This window comes from Elgaria multicarinata, chromosome 3, assembly GCF_023053635.1.
Source record: "Elgaria multicarinata webbii isolate HBS135686 ecotype San Diego chromosome 3, rElgMul1.1.pri, whole genome shotgun sequence".
Lineage (NCBI taxonomy): Eukaryota > Metazoa > Chordata > Lepidosauria > Squamata > Anguidae > Elgaria > Elgaria multicarinata.
This window is the reverse complement of record NC_086173.1, coordinates 70,665,312-70,693,098: the sequence shown is the minus strand read 5'-3', so window position 1 is coordinate 70,693,098 and position 27,787 is coordinate 70,665,312. Positions and strand designations below refer to the sequence as shown.

The window sequence follows — 27,787 nt, the reverse complement described above, 5'->3', positions numbered from 1 at the left end:
ACATTGTCTGGATACACTGAATTACGACTCAATGGCTCAGCAAAGCATTAAAGTGCGCCCTGTGCTGCTAAAGCGGAACAGCCTGGATTCCGTTGATTTTAAGAGTAAGCCCCACCATCGCCGGAGCAAATCTCAACAAGTCCGATTCAAAGATGATGGAACAGACAATTCACCAGTGGCAGAATCAGAACTTGAAGCAGGAGCTGCTCAAGACTCATGTGCACTGGGTAAAACGCAAACATCCCAACCCCACAACCTAGTAAACAATTCCCTCTGTGTACCTTCATCTGACAAAGGATTACAAAATATTGCCATACAGACTTCTCCTAGCCTCAGGAAGCACTTTCCGGTATTTAAAAAAAAAAGAATTACAACAAGCAAGTCCTTAACAGAAATGCCCCAAGAGTCTGAATATTCCATTCAGGTCAATGGCAATATTTCTGAACAGGACATCATCTCTTCTAGTCTCTCTTACTTAAGCATTACACAGCATTTAGAGGATGGAACCAATCTACTGTTCCAAAGGGTGCCTAAAGCACAAAGCAATGGGCCTGTCTATTTGGGTTCGGATAAAATTGCAATACTGGAAAAGGCAACCATTTCAACCCAGGTCCCCGAATACACACATCCAGGTTCTGCACAAGACCATTTTCCTTTTTATGTCCCAGATACACCAATGAACTTAAGCAGCTCAGTTCATTATTCGACAGCTATGAGACAATCCAATGAGAACTGTTCACTGCTTACGGGATCGGAGAAATCTCTCCCCTACATAAGTCATAACTGTAATGAAGCTAACGTGGGTAATGAAGCCAACTATGGTTCATGTGAAGAAAAAAACTATACTGAACTATTTGCATCTAATGATGACACTAGTACTAAGGGAACCATTCTGTCATCACCTCAGTTACACCACAGTCCATTATACTGCTCCCTCAAAGAACCTCAGCAGCCAATACAGCAGAAAACAGACTCTGGACATAAGACACAGACTAATGATTATCAAGCAACAGAATTCACCAATAATAATGCATCACCTTCTGTTTCCTCATGTCAAATGGCAACAGAGAACATTTCTACCAATACCAAAGTGCCACAGTATGACAAATGCATAGAAGGCTTTTACATAAATGCTTATCTTCCAGGGACTGAAATAAAACCACAGAACAAAGAGATTAAAGAAATTAATCAAATACACTTGGCACATAGCGAGCTGAGCGTCCTTCAAGACAGGCTCCAGTCCGTGGAGGAATCTTTGCAGTCAAACCAGGAGAAGATTAAAGTCCTTTTGAATGTAATTCAAGACATGGAAAAGGCCAGAGCCCTCAATGAAGGGTATGGTGTGTTTTGATATTTAATATTACTTTATTTAAAATAATGGCCGGCTTTTAAACAACACATTGTTTTCTCTTACATTTTGCTCTTGAGGGTATTCTTAGGAAATAGCTGATTGCAAAATAAAATTCTCGAGGTTGTTCAATAGCCTTCTAATTACATTTACAGCATGAATTTTAAAAGATATTTTTTCCAGTAAGATTTATTTATGTAAAAAAAATTAAAAACCCAGCTAGCATGAGAAAAATTATTTCTCCTGGTATGTTTAATTCTCATTTAGGGTGTGGGTAATTTGCTAAAGGACAGCACTGGGATTTCCTCATTTGGAAATAAATAAGCAGATGTGAAACAGAACATGAATGGTCAATCCTATACTCACCTACCTGGGAATAAACCCCATTGAACTCATTGGGACTTAACTCTGAGTAGGTACATATAGGGTTGTTCTGTAAAACTGGCTTAACCTGGCATTTAAGAAATTAGGAAGTCTCGTCTGCTGCTGTGAGAAGAAGGGGAGAGGACAAGGATGGTTACAAACCACCAGTAAACCGTGGTTTGTTGGAGCAACTGTTATCTTGAACCAGCCCATTGTATTTTACACCCTAATCCTGACAAGAGAAGCAATGTACAGAGCCAGGGTTCTAAGTATATATCTCTTGCTGGATCGGGAACCATGTGTATAACTCAAAATGAGAATATGAATGCAGGCATTGCCTATTCATACTGCATTAGTTTCACTGGATATGCAGTGGGACTAGGAGTCCATGGAAGCAGTAGAATGTCTTTCCCAGGCATCATTTTGAAGATGTCAATTACCACATCCCCAGGCAGAAGGGGGAGGAATTTCTTTTTTTCCTTTTATTTGCTCAATCGCTTTTTTAAAAAAAGCTGCTCCTCTTTGCTAAAAATGCTGTCCTCTAGCTGTAAGGCTGAACTTTCTGCCTTCCATTCTGGGCTGTTGAGGGCTTGGTTCCCTTCCTAGATTTCAGCTTTATTATTTTTCATTTTTATACAGCAGTCTGAAGCACTTTCACTCGTGAGGATATTCAAAACAAGCATGTAGGCAGTATTCTATTTTTAAGAACTAAAACTTCACAGTGTTCCTAGGCCAATCCTTCCACCTTCCAGTGTTGCAAAGGCAGTTAAATGACTGACAAATAAAAGTAACTTATTTTTTTTAAAAAAATATTCAATTAAAATATTACTACTACAGTTGCATAACATTTAAGAGAACAACCCTATGGATGTTTAGGCAGGAAAAAGTTGTAGAACTCCCAGCATTTTCAGCCTGGACAGCTGGCTGCGAAATGCTGGGAGTTGTAGGATTTTTCCTGTCTAAACATCCATAGGATTTCACCCTAAAAGACATTAAACTGCCTTTATTTTAATATTCTCGTTGTTACGCATTGATTCTCACCTACCCCTGACATCACCTCAAAATGTCTAGCTATGGGTATACTTCCATGAAAAAGCATCACAAAAAGGCTATTGCTAGTATAGAGCTGGCCATCTGCCACGTTAACACCACAGGAGAAGAATTCCTGCGTAGAAGCCTCCCTTCTCTACTCAGCTCCTACAGAGGCATTCAAATTCCAGCCTAGTCCAGCCTAGTCGTAGCACAGCTGAACTAAATGGTCAGAATGTATCTGACAACTTTCATGAGTTCGCATGGGGTGATTATCAATACAACCCCCCCCCCCCATTTGAGTAGTGCTTATGTTTCTTTGTTTTTCATGGCTTTGTATGCTACTGTTAGTTCATCACCAGGAAACATGCTCAGGTATTGTGTAATTGGTTGATAGGCATGGAACCAAGAAATCTGCTTTAAATATTAAAAACAGTGCCAGAATAAATCATCACCTGAAAACCCTGAACGCTATGGATTCTAATTTGTATATTTATCAGAAGAACTTAATTTGTATTCTTAAAGTGATGTATTAGGGCAAAAGGCAAGTTTTATTTCAATTCTAGTTGTATAGGTTTAGGATTGGATCTGCCTCAGTGCACATCAACAGACAATGAAATTCCTAAGTAGTTCTAAAAGTGTATCTGCATTCTATTATCCATAGTGATGCAGTCACAATGGTAGCAGTTTTCATTTCCCTTAAGTAAAAACAGATTTGTACAAAGTTATGGTGGTGGAAGGGGGGATGCATAATTTGATATTTACAGAAAATACAAATTCGTTCTACAAAGCTCGAAAAGCAAAACAAAATAAAACAGGAAACTGTAAAATCTTCATATTAGTTTAGGCTAATTTGCTCCCATGGATTATGTACTACTGGTTGCTCCTTAAAACAAATTAAGTTGGGTCCCTTAAGTATTCTTGGTTTTCTTATCTGTTACTTTATGAACAAGAAAATAATCTAATTGCCAGACCAGGCTCTTCCTTAGCGGAAGGAAGGCTGTATGTGTGTACCTACATACACACATGTTTTAGGGACTTTCCAAAACACACTTCAATTATTAATTCCCATATATGTTGTCTGAAATATAGATGTAGTCTTTGACTCTATAAGTGATCAAGCTTCAGGTTTCTAGCATTCTCCTGGACTCATATTATAACTGTGGCATTACATTTGTAATGTATGCAGTTTTCAGAGATCTTTTATGGTAGCACAAGTATCACTCAGCGCTGAAGAGAGCAGTAAGATTAGATCCTCTGAGAGCAGAAAAGGATTCATTTTGGGCTGAACAATCTCACACCCGTAATTCAGTCCAAGCTGTCAGTGACTAATGGGCAATTTTTGACCCTTGGGAATGACAGTCCTACTAAAAATGTTACACCCAGGCCATTTCTCTGAAAATAGGCCTAAATTATGGCAGTTGTCTCTAAATCATTCCTGACAGATGACTTCTGAATCCAACCATGACTATTTCCTAGAATGGCTGTGAGACATTTGCTCAGGCAGGTAGCAACTGAAGAAATGGATGCCGCAAAGCATATTACTAAAAATCAAAATCTTCTATGACTGTATGCCTTTGCAGAAGACTTGAAAAATCTTATGTATATTAAGAAACAAAAAGGGCAAATATGATGAGGATGCACAAGTACAGAACCCAGGGAGGCTGGTGGATCAGTGGCGTGGGTTTTAATTTCAACTAGCCAGAAGTCTAAAGGAGCTATTCAAGATGCTGGACCCATTTCAGGGATAGGGTCCAATACCTTGGATAGCTTCTTTAGACTTCTGGCTGGTTGTAACTAAAACCCAGATGGGAATCCCACCAAAATTGGAGCCACCAGCCTTCCCCAGCAGAACCAGGAGACTTCAGATATGTTTCAGAAGTAATGTTTAATGAATGTGTTCTTTTAACAGTTGCTTCTGTTCTTGTTACATCTCTTCTATTGCCCAGAACATTTCCTGCTCATGTACTGTAATCATTCTGGGCCTGGTACTGTTAATTCCTGCAGCATCTAAACAGCCATAGTCTGTCCTTAGCTTCACACATATGTTCATCATCACAAAGAGAATTGTAAATGTGAGCTATAGAGAAGACTATTTCAGGCAAACCCAGATTTGCCACTGAGTGTTCAACTCCTCAGATACCAGCAGCCAATCTAAGTCATCAAATGTAAATGGTTGCATTAATATTTGAAACATCTCAAGTTTATAAATAAAAATTATAATGTGTGAAGTGGCCCACAGATGCAACAGGCAGTAATTTCCACAATCATAGCAACACTTTTTCCAACTACAGCAATCAAAAGACTAACCATGGTTGAATCCATGCATATACCACTGCCTACTTTTCTCCTGATGAGATCTATTCTGAGTATAGCTCAGGACTGCTCCCATGAAGTGAAAGACTATGTGAACTCGCGTTATACATTTAAGGATTAATAGTGCAAACCTATGCAGGTTTACATGGAAGTAAAACCTACTGTCCTTAATGGGTTGGCTTCCTATTAAGTGTGTTTAGGACTGAAGTCAGGTTAAAACTAACTCCTTACAACATACCTTAATATTTAAAGAGTGACATAGGAAAGTGCCTGCACAGAGCAAATGTTATATGACCAAGGAGTTAGCTGTAGAATTGCTGGTTTTATAAATAAATCATAGTAGCTATTGTTTATTGCAGGCGGAACTTCTACCGCACTGGCCAAGATCTCAACAATTGCAGCACTTGCCAGAACACTGCATGTATCATTTACAGGTACCTCGTATCAATGGGTAATTGTATGTATCTGTCTCAATAGGCTATATAATTAAGTATTCAGTTCACAGGTATTCTTACATTGTTAAAAGCAACAAAAGGCACAATCCTGATTTCACTGAAGCCAATGATCCATTAATTTAGCTTGAAGATTTGCACCCATGGTGTGGATAGAACTTATGAAAAGCAGAAACCTTTCTCATAAGACATTTTGGGAAGTAGAAGTTTACAAACACAGGAGAAATCTAAAGACTTTAAAAAAATTAACATGGATTTGTGAAGCACCACTGACATAGCCAAATAATTCCCCCAAGCATAAGTACAGGTATAGAGCAAATCATGTTACGTTAGTGTAAGTGACTACATGGCATTAGCTTGGGCAACAGGATTCCCCAGAAAAACTGTTGTGCAATCTAACACCACTAGTATTACGCTAGAGGTCCCTTTCTGTGGTGGAGACTATTTATCCATGCAGTTCACATATACATGAAAATCCAATTCTGTTATTCACTGAAGGTTGTATGCCCAGAAGTTTTCCAGACGCTAAAGGAAAACTGGCTTGCTTTCAGACCTTCTTTATGTCATATATTTTCATGTCAAGTTACGTGATCCGGCCACCTAAAATCATAGGGTAGTATCTAATGGTGGCACAGCATTAGTGCTAATGATGTTGTGGTAGGAGAAATGAATGTTAGTGTAACATCTTCACGTTAGTGCAAGGGGGGAAGTGCTAATTCACTGCCAAATTTTGGTGCCAATGCCACATAATTTTGGCAGCAAATCAGCAAAGGGAAAAGTTGCTGATTTGCGGCCAACATTATGTGGCAGCAGCACCAAAATCCGGTAGCATATAAATACTCTTTTCCCCTTTGCACTACTAAGTGCCAATGACATTGCAGTAGTGTTGGGTTATCCTGGTGCAATGTTGTGGCACTATTGAATGCTACCCATAAGACTTTGCCACCTCAATTAAACACGTCTGTGGCTCTATGTATACATTATGCCTTTATGTCAGTTCTTAAAGATATAATGCCAATATTTAACAAAGAAGCTGGAGTGGGGGTGGGGGTATGAACCAGGAAATGACTTTATAATGTCTGGTTTGTCTTAAGTAAAGTAGGGAAAAACATATTTGAGGCTATAATAGTCAAAGTGAGAAAGATTTTAAGCTAATTTTTTTACTGTGAAATTGTTTAGCACTATAGAAACAAAAAAAATATGAGAAGGGTGCTGTATGGCTTCAGAAAGGGAAATCTGACTTCACCTTAATTAACTGATATGTCAACAAACATGTAAATAATAATTGTGATCTAGTAGATATTATATTGTTGGGATTTTAAAAAAAACTTTTCACAAACTCTGCAACAAAGATTCCTAAGGACATTTAGCAATTATGGGACAAAATTGCTGTCCTGTCATAGATCAGTAACTGGATAGAAACAGAACTTGGTTACCGTGGTTCAAATCAATTAACAGTTTTCTGGCTATGTACTGTTGTAAAAAGTATTGGATTATGTGGAATTTTAGTCTGAAACAGCAAAATCTGGCTAAACCATTGGTTTGATTTTATATTAGATTACAGAATACTGCACACATTATAGTTACTCAAAACATACATTTACATCTAACCTAACATAAGATCAGTGAGAAAGACAGAGCAGCACTATTATTGCCCTCAAAAGTTCCTTCAAAACCCACTTGCTTTTCCTTCCTGGACTCAAAAGATTGCTCAGTTTACTCAGATTGTTTAAAAATCAAGTGTTTTTACCGTGGTAAAAGAGAGAGAGAGAGAGAGAGAGAGAGAGAATGATCTACAGCCTATATGGATTGCGTTTTGGTCAGGGAGAAGAGTGAGGTCAGTAAAAGCTATGCTGGAACACAATACAAGGGCAAATGTGATACAGAGTTATCTCCTCAGTGCATGTCACATCTTTTTTTTAGCATGCCCCTTCCAAACTTTCCCTTTGGCCCTAGGTGCCACCTTGGACACAAGAAAAGTTCCTGTGGAGAAATGTGTTCATGCCCCACGTTGCTCTTCCAACAGTAACAATGGAAACTTCATTATCATTACCTTCATATTCTATTTTACATACACGTCTCTTTGTATTTTATGAATTCAAAATAAAGTAGAAAAGAATGTTCAAAGTGAAAAGGCTATTTTATCATACTTCTTACAAGGTTATATTTTCCTTAATCATCTGATTCCTAAATTATCATACTACTGTCACTAAACTTCAATGCAGGAACATTTTACGTGGACAAATAAATAACTGAAAACCAAAGAAGAGCAAGCTTTAACTCTGGGGACAAAGAGTGTTCTATATTAGGAAACAAGTAAAATCAATAATCTTGTACCATCACATTCATTGTGTTTTTAATATATGCAATAAAGGCAACTGTCTGATAGTGGTTTCTCTGCCAGTTTATGGGTGAAGTACAAGCAGCAAAGTGTTTTTGGAACACCAACAAAAAGTAGATTTATTTCCAATTTCAACCAGTCTCTTAATATAGTACAAAGAACTAGTTTAACTCTGTGCAATTCATCCAATTGCTTGGTCTGGAAAGGCAATTAATCTCAGGTTCAAATTATAGGACCAGTCATCCTTTATCCAAAACAACTGTGTCAGTTCTCTGAGCTTTGTTTATTTCCTCTTCCAAGGCATCAAAAGACAGGTTGCTTACCTGTAACTGGAGTTCTCCTATTCTAAGTATTTAGCATGCATACTTCACATCTCATGCATCTATGCAAACTCTTGCTAATTTATGTAACATTTTCAAATAATTAATACTTTTATTATTATTTGCAGAAAGACTAATTTCTGCTGTTATCTTGGATTCTTACATTTAGTAAGTCGTGTCTGTCTGCCTGTCTGTCAGAATTTAGATTCACCATTTTCCTATCCAGGGTAATTTTGCTACTGTTGTTGTAAGAACATATTTTCAACCTAATTTTTAAGTTTTCATCTCATAGTAGACAGAGTTATTCATTGGCCTGGTTTGGATATAATGCTAAATTACAGTTTAACATTGATTAGGAGAGGGGCTGTTGTACAGCATCTGCTTTGCATGCAGTAGGCATATAAATTTGAAAAACTGCAACCAATTTGTCCCAGATTTGGTAAAAAAAGAGAAGTAAAAGTTTGAAGAAAAGGGGGAGGGGAGCTGAAACCGAGGGAAAGGGGAACAGACTGTGTAATATAAAAAAAAGCAATAGTCTAGGCCCTGAAGAGCAAACATCATACAGAGTACAAATTGTAAATAGAAAAATCTTAGAAAAGAAAGAAGGAGAAGAGAATAAAACACTGACTGATAGAAAAACATAGATAAGGTATAACCCTTGATAACAGTCTGAAAATAAATGGTAGAATCTTAAACAAGGAAATGCAGATAACCTGGTGCGGGGAGGTTGGGGCACAAAACTATTGACAATAATGCAAACAATCCCAACAGAAAATTGCTAGCAATTTAGAAAGCAAATGGAATATGCAAAAGTCAGAAAGAACAATATATTAAAAATAATTGGGGAGAAGCATTCAGTCATACAAAACTAAGATAGAAAATATATTGACAGCAGGGCCTATGTTAAAGAAAATGAACAGCTAGCAATTATAATAATGCAATAAACACAGCGAGAGAAAGAACTGTCTAAACAAGAAATTGGTAGAAAATCAGAAACTGATGAAAAAGTATTAAAGGGGTGTATACATAACCACCACCACCACCATACACAAAAGTGTGAGACATACAGGAAAGGAATTGATAAGGAAAAGAACCAAATATTTAAAACGTTTCAGACTGAAGTGACATTAACAGACATTAATATTAGCAGAGTGTAAGAAAATCAGAAATAAAATGAAGTGAATTGGTTTGATTCAAAGTTGCCCTTCCATTTAGGGAAAGATTCTTCATGAATCAGACAGCCCTTAATCCAGTGGAGCTTCCCACTACCAGAAGTCAGAAGGCAATTTCCCCACAAAATCAACGACAGCCCTTCTAGAGAAGAATTGCAGGGAAAGGGGAAATCACCCACCTCCCCGCCCCAATGCCTCCTGCAATTCTCCATGCTCACAGGAACCTAGGATTTAGCCCCATATGTGTAACATATGTGTAACTATATAACCTTAGCCCCATATGTGTAACTATATAGAAACAACAAATAATATTCATTCAATCAATATGTTTATATTCTGCTTACAAACAGAAACGGAACTGCTTTCATCAACAGAAGCAGAAGGAAACCATTTCCCTTTCCTCCTACAAGCCCTAAAAATCTCCTTTAGAGGGTTGGGAACCCTCCAGATGAGATTTTCAAGGAGAGAGAGAGAGAGAGAGAGAGAGAGAGAGAGAGAGAGAGAGAGAGAGAGAGAGAGAGACCTTCTGATCACCCAAATTAGCACTACTGGAATCAACAAAATAATGGTTTTCAACCAAATGTTGTGTGAGATTTGCTTGTCCAAAGTCCCTCGCACCTGATTCCCCTTCACAGACACAGCACTTCCTGTTCAAGAAGGCCTCCCAATCCTCCAGAGAAGCTTTTGGAGGACAGGTGCACAGGAAATTATAGGAAGGAGGGGGAAAGAAAGATTGTTTGCACGGGTGGCATTCCACTCACACAACCTTTGGAACCAGGGGCTGTCTTCATGGTGCTGAGCTGGCACCGCCTTCCCCCCAAACCCTATGTTTTCCCTTACCTGGGGTGGTGTCAGGTAATCTGTCAGTCATCATGGTACCAGAGCCACTCCCTGCCTTCTTCCCAGTTTCCAGGGACCACCCCCCGGATCGGTTGCGCAGCAAGGTCAGACAGCAAAAGAGTCATAATAACTTTGCTCCAACTGAAAAAGTTGGGGTAAATCCCTGACTTTCTCAAAGTGCAGCTTCTCAGGAAAGCCCCACAGTAGCTGTGAATATGCAGCTGTGTCATATAACTAATGCAGAGCAGATTCACAGACACCACATGGCTTTGGTCATGTATAGACAGCTCAGTTCAATGTGTTCGAAAGTAAAAATTACGTTGCCCCCAAAATTAAATAAGAAACGCTTTGTATAGCATAATCAATATAAATAAAAGTTTAAAAAATCAATGTTAGAATCAAAAAGAATGTAGTGTTGAATCTCTAATACAAAGAGGTGGTGTAATTAAAAAGAAATGCATACACCAAGACATTTTTGACAGGCCTTATTTGTTAATACAGTATTGCACTAAAAAAGAAAAGAAACTGCCTAAGTAATTAAACCCATTAACTACAAAGTAAATTTACTGTTAACGCTGTGTTCTGCTTGAAAATATATTCCCTGTACAAATTGGTTAACCCTGAATATTGAGAAATAACTGTGTGAACCAGGCCATTCTTTAGCTACAGTTCTTTTCAATAAGCAGTGCCATTATTAATTTAGGAGGCAGGCAAAGACTTTTTTGTTCCAGCAGGCCTTTGGCAAATAATTGGACCTCTGTCTGTGCCAAGGACTTTTAAAACTGTCAGCTTAAATGTTTAAATGTTTTAATATTAGAATATATTTAATATATATTTAACTTTGTATATTTCTATTTATAGGTTTTAAATGTATATGTTTTAAATTTTGTAATGCCTCTTGAGGCCCAGCATTGGACAAAAGGCATAATAATAATAATAATAATAATAATAATAATAATAATAATGATGATGATGATGATGATGATGATGATGATGATGTATCATTTTGTAGATGAATGACCTTGCAAAAATTCCTGAATTAGTAGCAGCAGTATTACAAAGGCCATCACGATTCTTTAAAAAGTTTAACAAGTTATGAAAGATTTCATACACATAATTAAGACAACCAAAGACTGTTTCACATAACCCATGCAGTATAGTATGTGTCCTATATGAAGACTATCTGTTTTACTATGTGCACATACACTATGAACCTGCTGGCAACTAAGGCTTCTTGATGTTTGCATGTGCATGAAAATAGACAAGTGGCTTTTCCTACTAAACCCATGAAAGAATAATAAAACTTCTCACAAGAAATCAAGAAAATTTAAAAGAAAAGAAAGGATTAAGGTATGTGTGTTTTCTCCAGAGAATAAAAACCACATCCAAGCATCAAAAGTGCAATACCGTATTCATGGTGAATACGGTAAAAAACATGAGGCTATGTGAGTACTCCAGTACTTTAGTGTCACAGAAGAATACTCAATTTCTGAGGGAGTAGGTTTTTAGTTTTAGTTTCACGAAATGACATGACCAAGGAGTAGGTCACTTGTGTCACTCATTACTAGTTACATCACAGACACTCTAACATAGTTATTTAGTTATTTCTAATTATTTCTATCCCACCATTAAAAATAGATGCCTGTGACATTCATGCAACTCCAGTCCACACAAAACTGAAATTATTATAATGTAAAAGTGATCTGAGGGAAACATTGGGCAGTACCAGCATGATACATGTTGCACTAGCAGGAATGAGTGCTAGCACAACAGGAAGCTAGCACTTCAGAGCATAACCTCGAAAACTAGCTCAAATTAGCACTTCTACAACAAGACAGCTCAGTGGAGCTCCCTTCTTGTAGGGAGTAATAAATGTATTACCACTCTTCAACGCTGGCTGGGATGAGAGGAACTAGAATCATATAGAATGATAGTATTGGAAAGGGCCATTTAGGCCACTGAATCCAATCCCGTGCTCAGTGCAGGAATCCAGTTTATGGATAACCCCTGACAAATGGCTGTCCAGTCTCTGCTTGAATACCTACAACAATAGCAGAGGGCCACCACTTCCCTAGGCAGTTGCTTCTATTGTCTGACCACCAGAAAGTTCTTCCTGATGTTCAACTGAAATCTACCTTCCTGTAATTTAAAGCCTGTTATTTTGTGTCCCATAGTCATGGATGATAGCAAACAAATTCAATTCTGACAACTTTTTAGGTTCTTGAAAAGATCTCTTATATTTTCCCCTAGTCTTACAATGGCCGTGTCTACACCAGCCCGAAAATCTGGGCTGGTCACAGCCGAGTACTTGTGCATCCAAATGACACACAGGGACTCCCGGGAGCAGGGAGAGACAAGCACAGGTTTTCCCAGGGATAAGTACTCCCTGGAGAAACCTGATTCCTCCTGCAGTCTCGGGATATCCTGAGACCATGGGAGGTGTGTGGCCGCCCATCCCGGCTTCTTTGCTCCTCCTTGTGAGTAGAAGGGGTCATTAGAGGGAAGGAGCCGGACAGAGGAAGTCCAGAGCTATCGAGGGTGGGATGGGGAGCAGGGTCAGTTTTTTGAGGGGGAGTTACCTTATTTTTCACTGGAGCATGAATGTGCTCCAGCTCCTTTTTCTTTAAAAAAAATGGCGCCCGCAACACACGCGACGTCCCTCCTCCCATCCAGGACATCGCACAGCCATGTAGACACAGGGAGATGATCCCAGAAGTAGGTAAGTCTGGGATCGCCTCCTCTCTGGCCCTCTACAACCGTATATGTAGTGTCTACTTCTGTCTGCAAGCTTGGGGAGATCTGCTTCCCTGTTTAATAAGGTGGGGTATGTAACTATTGGCTGATGAAGCCCAGACATGTCGATCTTCGCAGAAACATGCCTTCTCTGCAGTGGCTCCACACCTTTGGAATAAGTTGCCATCGGGGTCCATCATGCGCCATCATTGCAGGCATTTAAAAGGCTGGAAAATATATTACTTTCTCCTGGTACATGATTGCTGTTATTGCTATTGTTGCTGCTGGTTTTTTATCATTGGTTTTTACTTTGAGCTGCCTATCATGAAATTTGACTTCGGTGTTGAAAAGCAAGAGACCATATTATACTTATACTTAATTAATTTTTCAACTTTAGTAAGTAAGAGCATTTTTCTTGGTTCATTTTCTCTCCCAATATTGTATGAAAATATTCTAGGGCACAAACCCACTTTCATTAAAACGGTTCCTTCACATTTGAGATTCCCTGTGATTTTAATTATCTTCTCTACCTTCCCAACCCATTTATACTGCTTCTCCTCATTAGGCTACAGGTCACCAAGACAGCTTGACGACATGTAGGTCAATTTTAAATCATATGTTTAAACAACCATTGAGGCAGTTTACATGTTATGTGAAATTGTGACTTGTTGTTTTTCTAACCAGAAAAGATGAAATTGCTAGCCTCAGTCTGCAAAGAAGCAAACAAATACAGATCACAGCCTCTGTTCACTGGAAGCAAATATTCCAAAATGGGGCTGGGGTGGAATTGCAAAGTGCTTAAAAGGCAGTGTCTGTAACAGATGCTGACTACAACCCCAATTAGTTAACAATGGTTAGGCCAAAATGCCCTAAGGAAAGGATATATTGAAGACATTTCCCCTGCTGACATTCTCCTAATATGGGCTTAGGTTAATAAGAAATAAACAGAGATGTCCTGTTCAGAGCTACCTTGCTCATGGTGGAGTGATGCACTGAATTTCACAAAAAAAACTCCTCTAACTATATAATGGTTACACAAATAAATAATGTGATCCATTCAATGCACAAACCAGCAGGTAAAAAAAAAAAACTAGCCAAGAGATATGAGATGGGGGTACAAGATGGAATCCAATTCAAGAGAAATGTCAGAATTCGTTAAAATGTAATGACACTTGGTTAGTGATAGTCCCAGGTTCAATTCTTGGTAACTCAAATAAAAAGGGTCTCTAGTATCTTGGAGAGCTACTACTGGTCATAATTGACAATACTGGTCTAGATGGACCAAGAGTGTGTTTCAAACAGTTTCTTTGAAACTAGAGAACACAGAAGGGCTGTGCTTCAGTACATCTGTTGTAGAAAAAGGCTGCAGTCCTATGCATGCTTTCCCTGGAGTAAACTCCACTGAACAACATGGGTCTTAGTTCTGAGCAAACTTGCATAGAATTGCACTGTGAGTTACTTAACAGGCACCACAACCTCACAAAAATCACATTACATATCTCTGCATTATTTAACTCCGATTGATGTTAACGTGACTCATCTTGCTAAATTCTCTGTATACCACTTTGAAATTACAAGGGTCAATGTTTCCATAGAAACAAAAATGGTGTATAGTTTTCTTTTGAATCACATTAATGAGAGGGGGAAGAATATACCCTTAAGACTTGCAATTATGCTTACTATAAACATAAGGGAGAATTTGCCATCTAATTATCTCAGCTTCAGAGGGGCAGCAAGTATGAATTGTTAAGGATGCTAAATGTAAGATCTGAAGGAAGCAGAAAAGTTGGCTTGGGCTTATTTTTAATTAAGAAATTGTATTTTGTGTGTGTATTTTATAGTCAGCTGTGTTCAAACTACATTAACTGGGTAAACATACTGATAGAAGGGGGTCACTATTTAAGATTAAAGAAAACGAAACACAAAGTAGACAAATAGTGTTGATTTTTGCTAGCAATTACATTTTTAATTACTTCAAGGTGAAAACTAGATCAGTGCTTTCCACATTTCTGCAGTTTCTGGTACACTTTTTTCTGTATTAGATTGTGGGCTCACATTACTTTTACACAAGAAAAGTGAAATAGAGTGAAACAGTGAAATAACTGTGTTCTGTCAGCATAAAAAGACCCTTACTTAATCAACCAAAAGGCCTATATAGTCTAGCAGCCTTTTTCCGACAGTTACCAACCAGATACCTGTCATGTTTCCAAGCCCTCTCACTGAGATGTGAGACAATAAAGTGGTCTGCCATATCATCCACAAAGCTTTATTCAATAAATATATGTCTCTCCTAGGGCTGTGCAAGATTTGGCTTCGACAACCATTTCACAGAGGCTTCGACAACCATTTCACAGAGTAGCCACCACATCCTGCACAGCCCATGCATCCAAGGAAGAAAAGCTTAAACTCCTAGAATGCCTTGATAGGGAGGGACAGACCTACTGGGGTCAGGGTACTCGTAGCCTCTCCGCTGCTGATCTCAGTGGATCTCCCACCCAGCCACATGAGCAGGGCCACACGAGACCCTGCTCAGCTCACTGCAGGGTCTGCAAGCACCCTGCAGCCTCCCACATCCCCTGGGAGCCACCAGCAGAAAACACCCAGCATCAGGAAGGAGCAGATGGAAGCTGGTGGCTCTCAGGGAATGCAGGTGGCTGCGGGGTGCTCGTAGACCCTAGGGTGAGCCGTGCGGGATCATCATCAGTGAACCCTTGAGTGCCCGTCACTCCCTGACCCTGATAGAACTCTCTATTCCATTAAAACATGCTGCGCTAAGCTGCGACTGACCCAAGTTTCTACAACATTTTTTGGAAATATTATTTTTTGTTAGTAATTTATTAAAAATACTTTTATGCCACTCTTGATCTTATGATACCAGGACAGTATGCAAAGTATAATCCAAAATCATAATATATAATAAAAGTAACAAAAGAATAAAACAAGAAAACAACATCAACTATAACAATAAAATATATTATTATATTAAAATAAACACATATATCTGCCTCATATATTGCAGTGAATGCTATGGGTGCATAGCACTCATTGCAATATGGAACCTCAAATGGGGATTCAAGCAAGTACTGTTATTTTACTGTCGGAAACAGTGGTGTGTGTGTGTGTTTAAGGCAACCCTGGAATGTATAACTCTTGTATCAGGACAATATCAAAGCCTGTCAGGTAGTCGAGGATGCTTTGGTTCCCACTTTTAGAGCTCCACCCCGCAATATATACTAATGCCCAGAGCATGGGAAACAAACAGAACGAACTTGAACTCTTATTACATGAAGGCAAATACGACTTGATAGGTATAACTGAAACTTGGTGGGATGACTCCCATGACTGGAATATAGCAATTGAAGGATATAACTTGTTCAAAAAGAACAGAAATAGAAAAGGAGGTGGAGTTGCACTATATGTTAAAAATACCTATTCCTGCACAGAAATACAGGCAGATCAGACTGGGAGCCCCGTCGAGAGCGTCTGGATTAAAATAAATGGGGCAAGGAATAAAAAGAATATGATAATTGGAGTCTACTACCGACCACCCAATCAAGGAGAAGATGAGGATGAAACTTTTGAGAAACAAATTGCCAGTGTTTCAAGGAAGTGTGATGTAATAGTGATGGGGGACTTCAATTAACCTGATATCTGTTGGGAGACCAATACTGCCAAAAGTGTCCCTTCCAAGAAATTCCTGACATGTGTGGGTGATAACTTTCTCCTACAGAAAGTGGAGGAACGAACTAGAGGATCGGCAATCCTTGACTTGATATTGACCAATAGGGATGACTTAGTGGATAAAGTGGCAGTTACGGGAACTCTGGGAGAAAGTGACCACGTCATACTTGAATTCTTGATTATGAAAGAGACAAAAGTTGAGTGTAGCCATACACGTACTCTGGATTTTAGGAAAGCTGATTTTAATAAACTCAGAACTATGATAAGTAAGGTCCCATGGCAAATGAGCCTAATGAGAAAAGGAGTGCAGGATGGGTGGGAGTATTTAAAAAAGGAAATTTTAAAGGCACAGTTACAAACAATTCCAACAAGGAGAAAAGTTAGAAGACAACAGAGGAAACCAATGTGGCTCCACAAAAAGCTTAGAGATGACCTGAAAACAAAAAGGGATATATATAGGAAGTGGAAGGAAGGCCAGGCTACAAAAGAAGAGTACAGACAGGTGGTGCAGAAGTGCCGAAATGGCGTCAGGAAGGCTAAAGCTCAGAATGAGCTGAGATTAGCGAGGGATGCTAAAAGCAATAAAAAGGCTTTCTTCAGATACGTGAGTAGTAAAAGACAGAGGAAAGAAAATATTATTATTATTATTATTATTTATTTATTTATTTATATAGCGCCATCAATGTACATGGTGCTGTACAGAGTAAAACAATAAAATAGCAAAACCCTGCCGCATAGGCTTACATTCTAATAAAATCATAATAAAACAATAGGAAGGGGAAGAGAATGCACCAAACAGGCACAGGGTAGAGTAAAACTAACAGTATAAAAGTCAGAGCAAAATCAAGTTTTAAAAGCTTTAGGAAAAAGAAAAGTTGGTTCAACTGCTTAATGAGGATGGCAAATTGATAAAAGATGATAAAGAAAAGGCTGAAGTGCTCAATTCCTACTTTGCCTCAGTCTTCTCCCAAAAGCGGGTCTATGACCCCCCTGGAAAAATTGAAGCAGAAGTTGAGGGGGCAGGATTGCAGTTTGAGATTGATAAACAAATGGTCAAGGAACACCTAATTTCTTTGAATGAGTTCAAATCTCCAGGGCCCGATGAACTGCATCCTATAGTAATAAAGGACCTGGCAGAAGAACTCTCAGAACCTTTGTCTATTATCTTTGAAAAATCATGGAAGACGGGTGAGGTGCCGGATGACTGGAGGAGGGCTAACGTTGTCCCTATCTTCAAAAAGGGCAAAAAGGAGGAACCTGGGAACTACAGACCAATCAGTCTGACATCCATCCCTGGGAAATTTTTGGAGCAGATTATAAAGAAGTCAATCTGTAAACAACTTGAAATCAATGCGGTGATCACTAGAAGCCAACATGGATTTGTCAAGAACAAGTCCTGTCAGACAAATTTGATCTCATTTTTTGATAAGGTAACCTCCCTTGTGGACTGTGGGAATGCTGTGGACGTCATATATCTTGATTTCAGCAAAGCTTTTGACAAAGTACCACATGACATTCTGATTAACAAACTAGCTAAAAGTGGGCTAGATGGAACAACTATTAGGTGGATTCACAGTTGGCTACAGAATCGGACTCAAAGAGCACTTATCAATGGAACCTTCTCAAACTGGGGAGAGGCAACGATTGGGGTACTGCAGGGATCAGTCCTGGACCAAGTGCTCTTCAACATTTTTATTAATGATTTGGACGAGGAGGTGCAGGGAACGCTTATCAAATTTGCAGATGACACAAAATTGGGTGGAATAGCTAATACCCTGGAAAACAGAAACAAACTTCAAAGTGATTTTGATAGGCTGGAGTGCTGGGCTGAAAACAACAGGATGAAATTTAATAGGGATAAATGCCAAGTTCTACATTTAGGAAATAGAAACCAAAGGCACAGTTACAAGATGGGGGATACTTGGCTCAGCAATACTACAAACGAGAAGGATCTTGGAATTGTTGTAGATTGCAAGCTGAATATGAGCCAACAGTGTGATATGGCTGCAAGAAAGGCAAATGCTATTTTGGGTTGCATTAATAGAAGTATAGCTTACAAATCACGTGAGGTACTGGTTCCTCTCTATTCGGCCCTGGTTAGGCCACATCTAGAGTATTGTGTCCAGTTCTGGGCTCCACAATTCAAGAAGGATGCAGACAAGCTGGAGCGTGTTCAGAGGAGGGCAACCAGGATGATCAGGGGTCTGGAAACAAAGCCCTATGAAGAGAGACTGAAAGAACTGGGCATGTTTAGCCTGGAGAAGAGAAGATTGAGGGGAGACATGATAGCACTCTTCAAATACTTAAAAGGTTGTCACACAGAGGAGGGCCAGGATCTCTTCTCAATCCTCCCAGAGTGCAGGACACGGAATAACGGGCTTAAGTTAAAGGAAGCCAGATTCCGGCTGGACATCAGGAAAAAATTCCTGACTGTTAGAGCAGTACGACAATGGAATCAGTTACCTAGGGAGGTTGTGGGCTCTCCCACACTAGAGGCATTCAAGAGGCAGCTGGACTACCATCTGTCAGGGATGCTTTAGGGTGGATTCCTGCATTGAGCAGGGGGTTGGACTCGATGGCCTTGTAGGCCCCTTCCAACTCTGCTATTCTATGATTCTATGATTCTATTCCAGGAGAGGAGTTTTAGGGGAGGAGTTATTTTCCCCTTTCCTTGTCAATCTTGCCCGGTGGTTGTGTCCAGGATTCCTTCCAGGTTTTCCAGGATACAGCCGTTAAGAAAATTTACTTGGGGGCTGGGTAGACCCTCTGGTTAGCTTGCATGATTTGATAGGATCTGAGGAAGCACCTTCATGGGGTTCTGGCTGTTTCGTGTTAGACCATGATGAGTAATTTGAACTTAAAATTTTACTTTTAGGGTCGTTTTTAGTAGACCTGTGTGGATCAGCTAAGAGCTCCCAATTGCCCACACTGCCAAGTGCTGCGTTTTGGTGTAGATTGCTGTATTTTGATATTACAATCTTGGGGCTCAAGGCCACACCTCCCTTGGAATACGGTTGCTGCAGAGCGCATGTTCAATGCGCACCCTCGTACATATCACGGGGATCTTCTGCTGGAATTGCTTCCATGACAGAATAGGGATCAGGGGACTTTGGGCTGATTGTCGTTAGGCACTTTGTATTGTGTTGGTTATTGTGCATAAGGAGCTTTCTAAGGTTAGAAAGTCTCAATAAAATCTTATGCTGTTCTTGCACCGGTAGAGCATCATAGCTGTCAGTTAGCTGGATTTCTTCAGGCGAGAGGTCCTTGTTGACAGAGTTGGTACTGTCTGGTGTAATTTTCTTAATGCAGTCGGTTTTATTATTGTTATTTGGGCAGCCTACACTATGGTTAATTTCGAATGATTGGCAGAGAATAGGGGGATAATCATCAGACATATTTAGATCAATCAGTTTCCCTACCGGTGGAACATTATTAACAAGTCTGGGGAAGCAATGGGTTCTCAAAGAGAAAACTGGGGATACATCCTCACAATGCCTGCTCACCCTCATGCCAATCCTTTGGAATGTTTCTTTAGCCTTGTAGATTCTGAAAGCTATATTGGGTGACACAAATGTTACAATGGCTCGAGTTGAGTTGTATTTATTAAAGTTATATTCTACTTTAAGGACTGAGTCTGAGTTAAGCTGTAGTGAGGTACAAGCTGTTATAACCTGTATAAAGTGTGTTATACGTTCTGAATGTGCTAAGAACCCCTTGGGCTTCGGGTAATTGGAGAAAACTAGATTCTGTTTCAGAAGCTGAAGCTGCCATGGTTTGTTAGCTAAGTTATAGTTTGAGTTTGGATTGAACTCCAGTACCGCCGAGGTAATAGGTATTACCTTTTTTGGGAGATGTGAGATTGACCAGGGATCCTGGGTCACATCTTTGGTCAAATCTCATGTATAACTAAATCCTGCGCTAATTCTAAAACCACTACTATAAAAGAAGAAGTCAGTCCTGTGCAAGTGTGCAAGAGTGAATGTTCACTGCCATGAAATTTGCATAATTTCCCCCTCAGTTTTACTGCTCTGCATTAAAATTTGCGCAATTTCCCCTTCCATTTTGCTGCTGTGCCATGACATTTATGTAATTTCCCCCTTAGTTTCACTGCTTTGCCGTGAGATTTGCACAATTTTCCCTTTAGCTTTACTGCTTTACCTTAATGTATGCACCACTTCCCTGTCCATTTCACTGCTTTGCCATGACATTTGCATATGCTCACTGCTCTGTGACCTATATGTCTCTGTGACAGCTAGCAAGGGAGACCAGTGGAGGACAGCAACAAGCACGAAGGGGTGGAGTGGAGCCAAAAGTGGCTGGTGGCTGCAGGAGAAAAAGAGCTTTAGGGGTAGATGCTCTTAATTCAGTACAAAGTGAAGCCGCCTTTAAAAAAAAAAGTGTTCTCTAGCAAGGGAATCCTCAAGGTGGAGGATAATGGGAGGAGGCAGTGAGCTAGTCGAAGTATTCTTTAGGTGAATCAGTTAAAGTGGAGCGGCTGAGCTGAACAAAAAGGCAATATAAAGATCTCATTCTCTACATGTATACTCAAAGAAGTAAAGAGCTAAATGAGGCTTACTCCCAGGTATCCTGTATCTTACCTGGGACTAAGGCCCATTCGCTCAAAGGGACTTATTTCTCTGATATGTAGAGGACAGCATTGTTAGTAAACTTTATACAATTATTCTGCTAGCCTTTAACTTTACAGCACCCTGCCTGCATTCCCTACCCACAAAACCCAATCCATCAGCAGACATATAACAACAATGGGCTACCCTGCAGTGGTGTCATAAACTACTATCCCATCCTCCAAGCAATATGGTATAACAACAATGTGTTTTTTGGAAGATTGCCATAAGTGTGGAAGCTTTTTTGGTAGTGGCCCCCTGATGAAAGGGAAGCTTGCCTGGTGTCTGTATGGTTGTTGTTACAGGACCAGGCTAAGTGTTTTGGAGCTCCATCACACTGGGGGGAAACACGTTCCCTACCTTCACTTCTCCGCCCATGTTTTCCTTCCTCAAGTTACTTCCTCTTTCAAAAGAGCAAGTACACAACGAGCACAAGGCTCATTGAGTCCGCTGTTCTAATCACACTACTTCTGCACACAGCAGGAGAGAGCAGCAATTCCGTATTTTAAAATACATCGGACTTAATAAGGGTTTTTTTGTCACAAAAGGAAGGCCAGAAGGAGTGGAAGGGGCACGGGAGGCAGACAACGTCATGTGAGGGACCTGAGTGAGGGACCTGAGTAAACTCCGTGAGCGCCCAGTAACAACCGTGCAATAAAACGCTCGTCGGATGGAGCTTTTGTTCTCCCAGGCTTTTTAAGATCTTGTTACTTTAGTCCCTGTGGCATTGATGTTGGATTTAGCTCCTATACTTGTTAGTTGTTTTTAGTACCTGTGATTCGTACTGGATTTTACAACACTGATATTGTATGCTCAGCTGCATTTTCAAGATTTAATGTTGGATTTTTTTTATTGTTATATTTTGAATTGGTTTAAAACAAACTTAAGCTTTTAAATGAGAACTTGTTTTATGAGGTATCAAACAAATATAAATAACGAATCAATCAGTCACATTATCTACTACCAGACACTAAATCTGATCAGAAAATATAATTAAATCGTGTAGACTTGTGCCTAGCGTACAGACTACTATATGTTAAGAAAACTGGAATTGCAAGACCATACTTTTGGCAAAGGAAGAAGCAAGCCAATTTGCTTTGAATCATTTGTTAAGTGTTCTGTAAGAGATTTCACGCAGTTAAATTTCCCTTCTCCAGTGCAATGATATATTCTGTTTTAAAATGTTTTCGATGACAGACAGGCGAGCTGTTTCAGTACTCATTTTTTATGATTATTCATCATGCATGCTAGACAGGAGGCAGGAAAACACTGAAATACTTTGCTTACGTCTATGCATATTTCCCAAGGGATAAGTGGATCATAATGTGTTTTGAAAATGTTGCCTCTTTAGGAGGTGCTACACCTTGTGAAAGTTCTGTGTAAGATTATACTGGCAGATGGCATTTACAGCTTGTTCCCATCTGTAGACCAGCACAGCGGAGACCTTTGTAATCTAAATAATCCACATTAAAAATCCTTTTATCACGTTAGGAGTATTAATATATTTAGAAATGGACTACTGGAATCAGAATTAAAAGTATGTTCCTGAACCAAGTACAGTGATGATCCTACACAATTTGTCATGAGCCATTTTCTGGATGAACCTTCTCCAATTTCTCTGTCAAGTGAATACTGGTTAAAGACAGCCATTTGGTTGAATATTGGCTATTTACCGTACAATCTAGCACCATTTTTTAAAAAAAAATTAAGCAAGTTTTGCAATTTATAGCTTTAACTTTTATTTGTGATCTCTTCTGGGTGAACTGTTTGTGAATTATGAACACACTTGTGCAGTAAGGGGGTATTAAAATTCATGACTCCAGTAGGACTTTTTTAAACTATCAAGAATATTTTAGATCAAAATTTTACAAAAACAGAAAAGTGAACATTAATGTGCCAGCACGTATCATAAGTTCACTATTCCTTATCAAACTGACCCAGTCAATGAAATGCTTATTAAGAGTATTTGCCCAAGATTTACTCCCTGTTCTCTGATTCATCTGTGTATCAGGGATACCAAACTCCTCACGCAGGAACCACTTATGAATTGCCATATGCTATTTATCTGCAAATAATTACTTTAAATGGAAATACAGTACATTTCACCATAATTCAGAAGACTGAGATCATGCAACTAGTATACCTGCCTGTTCAGTCTACTGTCCAGGTGCTAAATGTTGATGGATAAATGTAAGGCTCCTCCTCCTTTATCTTTAAATTGGAATTAGTAGGATCTGGCATCCCTTTAAATAGAGGACTGTAGAGCAGATTACCACCATGCCCAGAGGAGACACCTAAGGGACACACCCAAAATACCCTGCTGCCTAGGGTATTTTGTATATAGGCAGGAGGATATAAATTGAATAAATAATATATAATAATTTCTAACTGAAAAAATCACGTGATGGTGAAGGGGGCTGGAGGTAGGACAGTAGTTAATATCCCCCACTGTCCAATCCCAATGCCACCTTTCTACATTTTGCTTCCTGAAATCCCTTTACCAGCTTCCCCAAAGGCCTAAACACCCACCAGTAGCTCACAACCCCCCACCTCATAAAATCCTCTTCCTACAAATTATTGCTTGACCTCCAAAATTATCTCACATGCTAGAACAGCAGCCATCCCTTCCCCCTGAGAGCCAAGTCTGGTTTGTGTTGACCAAAGGCCATCACTGCTAATTCTGCACCCTCCCTGCAAATTGCCCTTTCCACACTTCTTGACACTGCTGTAGCCATTGCTGAGTCAGACCCTTAGACTTCAATATAGTTCCATCATTTGTGTGGTATGTTATAGGAGTGCCTTGGCATGCACTGGGGACTACAAAGGATCAGAAACAGGTGATTGGTCTTCTGACCTTCTGTTGATGGCTCTGCTCTAGACGGTATTGCTTTGTTCAAAGATTCCTACAAACTGGTAATCTTTATTATGGACAAACAAACCAAAGAGATTCAGACTAGCCTATAACTCCAATGACATAACTAGCCAGATGGAAAAGAACTGGTTTATAAGTCTCATCACAACATATTTTGATCAACTTTTTCTATCACCGCCCCTGCCTCCTTCCCTTCCCTTCCCTTCCCCGAAGCCTCCACTAGACAGGCAAAATTGCCCATCTAACAGAAACACAGTGCAGGAGGTGGAAGGCACCTCCTACTGTATACATTGGATGATATTATTATTATTATTATTATTATTATTATTATTATTATTATTATTATTACATTTTATACTGCCCAATAGCCAAAGCTTTCTGGGCAGTTTACAAAAATTAAAACCATAGAAACCATTCAAAAATTATTATTATTATTATTATTATTATTATTATTATTATTATTATTTGCATTTATACACCACCCCATATCTGAAGCTCTCTGGGTGGATTAGAAATATTAAAACATGGAACAATAAATACAAATATACAAAATTAAAAACCATAAAAAGCATAAAAACTTATTAGAATGAAAGCCTATGTGGCAGGATGTTGCTGTTTTATTCTTTTACTATGTACAGCAACATGTTGCAATAATAATAATAATAATAATAATAATAATAATAAATTACATACAATATCCATCTATTCTGGATCAGTGAAAAACTGATTTAACATATGCTGTTAAACATATTTAACATATGCTGTTAAATGCTTGGGGGAGAGAAAAGTCTTGACCTGGCACCAAAAAGGTAGTAACGTTGGTGCCAGGTGAGCCTTGTTGGGAGATTGTTCTGTAATTGGCAGGGGGCACAGTGTAAGCCTCAGAGTTCAGAGGTTGAACCCATGGTTCAGTTTACCCATTGGATTGTGCTCTTACATAAACAAAATTAATTAATTAATTAATTACATTTTTATACCGCCCAATAGCCGAAGCTCTCTGGGTGGTTCACAACCTTAATATTGATGAAATTTTGAGATTCTGAAGGAAGTATAAGATAACCGATAAATTAATTTAAAGAACAACTGCTGTCACATTGTTAAAAGCAAACTCATATTTCTTATTTTCTGTTTTATTCCCTAGTACAGAAACATACTACAGACAAACAGCCTCAAAAATAAACAAATGGGTCCTTAAATCACAGCTCCACTGATTAGATCTGCCCTCACCAAGTAAAATTTAACCAATTAAGAAGTTAAAGCTTTAATTGATTAATTTCTGAATTAAAATCTTGCACCTTGCATTTCTAGGACTGTAAGTCATTTTAACTTAGCACCTCATAAGCAGTTCACAGCAGTCACTGGATGAAGGCAACTGGACAAGAGAAAGGAGGATGGCGGGGAGTGAGACAAACTAATATAAGGACTACAATTTTAAAAAACTTGATTATATGTAATAGCAGCTCTTGAGTTAACAGTAATATCGGGATAGCCTTTCATATAAAAGGGATGGCATATTTTAAACTCTTATTTTTATAGGAATATAGCGAGAACTCTGCTGTATCTCTGCTGGACCAGTATCCTCTTTCTCACAGTGCCCAACCAGGTGCCTATGGGGAAAAAAAGTCCACAAGCATCCATGGGCACAAAGCTCTCTCCCAGTGTTGCTCCCCAGGAACTGGTACTCTCTGAAACCTGGAGGCTGCATATAGCCACCATGGCTAGGAGCTGCCGATAGATTAATCCTCCATGATATTTGAAGTCATACTGTTGTATCTCATATTATGCAAAATTCCTAATTAATAAACCCATACTCTATTTTCCCTATTTAATATTACATAGCAGAACCTCAGCATTAACAGATTTGGATCCAAACAACTCCTGCCGCCCATGAAAGGCATTTCCACTCAGGTCTCCTGACCGTTGGGAGTGGATTTTTAGCAGAAGGGGAAAGCCCTACTGCACAAGTGGCATTCCGCTCATGACCCTCTGGATACAAGCTGTAATATAGTAGAAACACTAAGCATTTTTACTGCTTTGCTGAATGTTTAAATAAGCTATTCATTAAGCCTAAGCCAAAAGTTCACTGAATTACAAGCTTACAAATGAATCATGGCAAAGTACTGAAAATAAGTATAGTATGCAAGCATAAAAGTCAAAAGACTTTAGGCACCAATCCTATGCTTACTTTCCTGGAAGTAAGCCCCATTAAGCTCAATGGGGCTTATATCTATGTATAGGAATGCATTGTTAATCAACTAAAAAGAATATCCTTGATTAATCAGGCAGCAGAGTTTTTAAAAAACAAAAAACACAAGTACTTACAAAAACTGCAGATGGCAAAACCATTCCACCCCCCTTTTCTCTCAGCTAGGAGGGCATGCCTTTTCTAAGCTTGGTTCCTGCTACAACACATATGCAGCGTGCAATGAACAAAATTATGCTTCTTGTTGTAGAAACATTAATAATGTGTCATTTTGATAGCATAATTCATATGGTGAATCAATGTCTCTAATCCAGGTAAAGATATATTGATCACTTTATTGGTTTGTTTTATTGTTTAATAGCCATACTTAAACATTTGGACAGAGGGCTAAAATGTCACCAAGTGAGAAAACCCTGACATCCTGTTTCACTACAGTCTGAGCTATCTGGAAACAAGTAACACACTACAAGAAAAATCATATTACTCTTTTTTAAAAATACACAATTAATTAATTTGTATTTACATAAGAACTAGGATTACTCCTTTTACAGTCAGAGGGGGGGATTCTATTAACAACCTCTATGCAGCTGGTTAACATCAGCTAAAGCATATACAAGACAAATGTCAAGACATTCATTTTTACATTTTTCTCAGAAGTTTTACTTCATAATTATTTGCCTGTTTGCAACTGGCAGCTTTAGTCTGCCAGATTAACTAGAATAGTTTTAAGCACGGAGAAAAGCAATAGGAAATCCAAAAACTATGAACCAGTTGGTATTGGAATTACATCTTTTAAATGGGCATGACCTCAAGCTGCGATAATTTGAACTGGAATGCTTATTCAGATCCTCTCTTCTACACATATAAATTGAGTTTGCCACACACATACATGATTTCAAAACTTTCATAACACATTTTGGGAAGGGAATACAGCATACCAGGCAAAGTAACTCAAGTAATTCATAGACCATATGAAGTGCAACGTTTCAGGCAGAATGACAAATATAAGTATTTCCTGAAACACAGACTTCAACATTCGCTAACATCATTCCCTCCTTTTTTCGTTCTGTAGTGTGGAATATGACTTCAGACAACAAGAAGGCAGGTTTCACCAAGTTTTGAAAACACTGGATCAAGTGGAAGAGATTGCGCCTGTGACGACTCTACAAAGGCAACCATCTGACCACCCAGTCACTGAAAAACAGGAATTAAGAAGGAAGTCCAAAAAAAAGAAATGCTTCTGGTGGATTTGAAGGCCTTAAAACCTGGGTATGGAACTTGAAGAACAGGTCCAGATGTCATGGTCAAATCATGGTTGGACCATCATTAACGGACTTCACACTTGTGTGTTCCTACTCCTTGTCGCATGTGCTCCCATTCCTTCTTCACTTCCTGGTTTGTGGTAACTATAGTTTGTCATGATGTCCACATTTGGAAACCATAGGAAACTATAGTTACCAGAAACCAGGAAGTGAGGTAGGAGTCTAAGTGT

General features: G+C 39.1%; 2 protein-coding genes across 2 annotated transcripts in view; one reads left to right on the top strand and one right to left on the bottom strand.

The window, feature by feature from the left end:
- DOCK2 (dedicator of cytokinesis 2) overlaps positions 1 to 27,787 on the bottom strand; it is a 317,141-nt gene that overhangs the window by 170,050 nt on the left and 119,304 nt on the right. The gene's annotated exons all lie outside the window — the stretch shown is intronic.
- INSYN2B (inhibitory synaptic factor family member 2B) lies at positions 17 to 27,571 on the top strand. Its single transcript, XM_063120568.1, has 3 exons — positions 17 to 1,335; positions 5,416 to 5,490; positions 27,368 to 27,571. The coding sequence occupies exons 1-3, from the start codon at positions 32 to 34 to the stop codon at positions 27,546 to 27,548; spliced, it is 1,560 nt and encodes a 519-aa protein (XP_062976638.1). The 5' UTR covers positions 17 to 31; the 3' UTR covers positions 27,549 to 27,571.

Excerpts from the sequence above, each read along its gene's own strand:
- INSYN2B (XM_063120568.1), top strand. The coding sequence starts at position 32 with ATGGCTCAGCAAAGCATTAAAGTGCGCCCTGTGCTGCTAAAGCGGAAC. Across the intron at positions 1,336-5,415 it reads GCCAGAGCCCTCAATGAAGG|GCGGAACTTCTACCGCACTG; the intron begins GTATGGTGTGTT and ends TGTTTATTGCAG. Across the intron at positions 5,491-27,367 it reads ACTGCATGTATCATTTACAG|TGTGGAATATGACTTCAGAC; the intron begins GTACCTCGTATC and ends TTCGTTCTGTAG.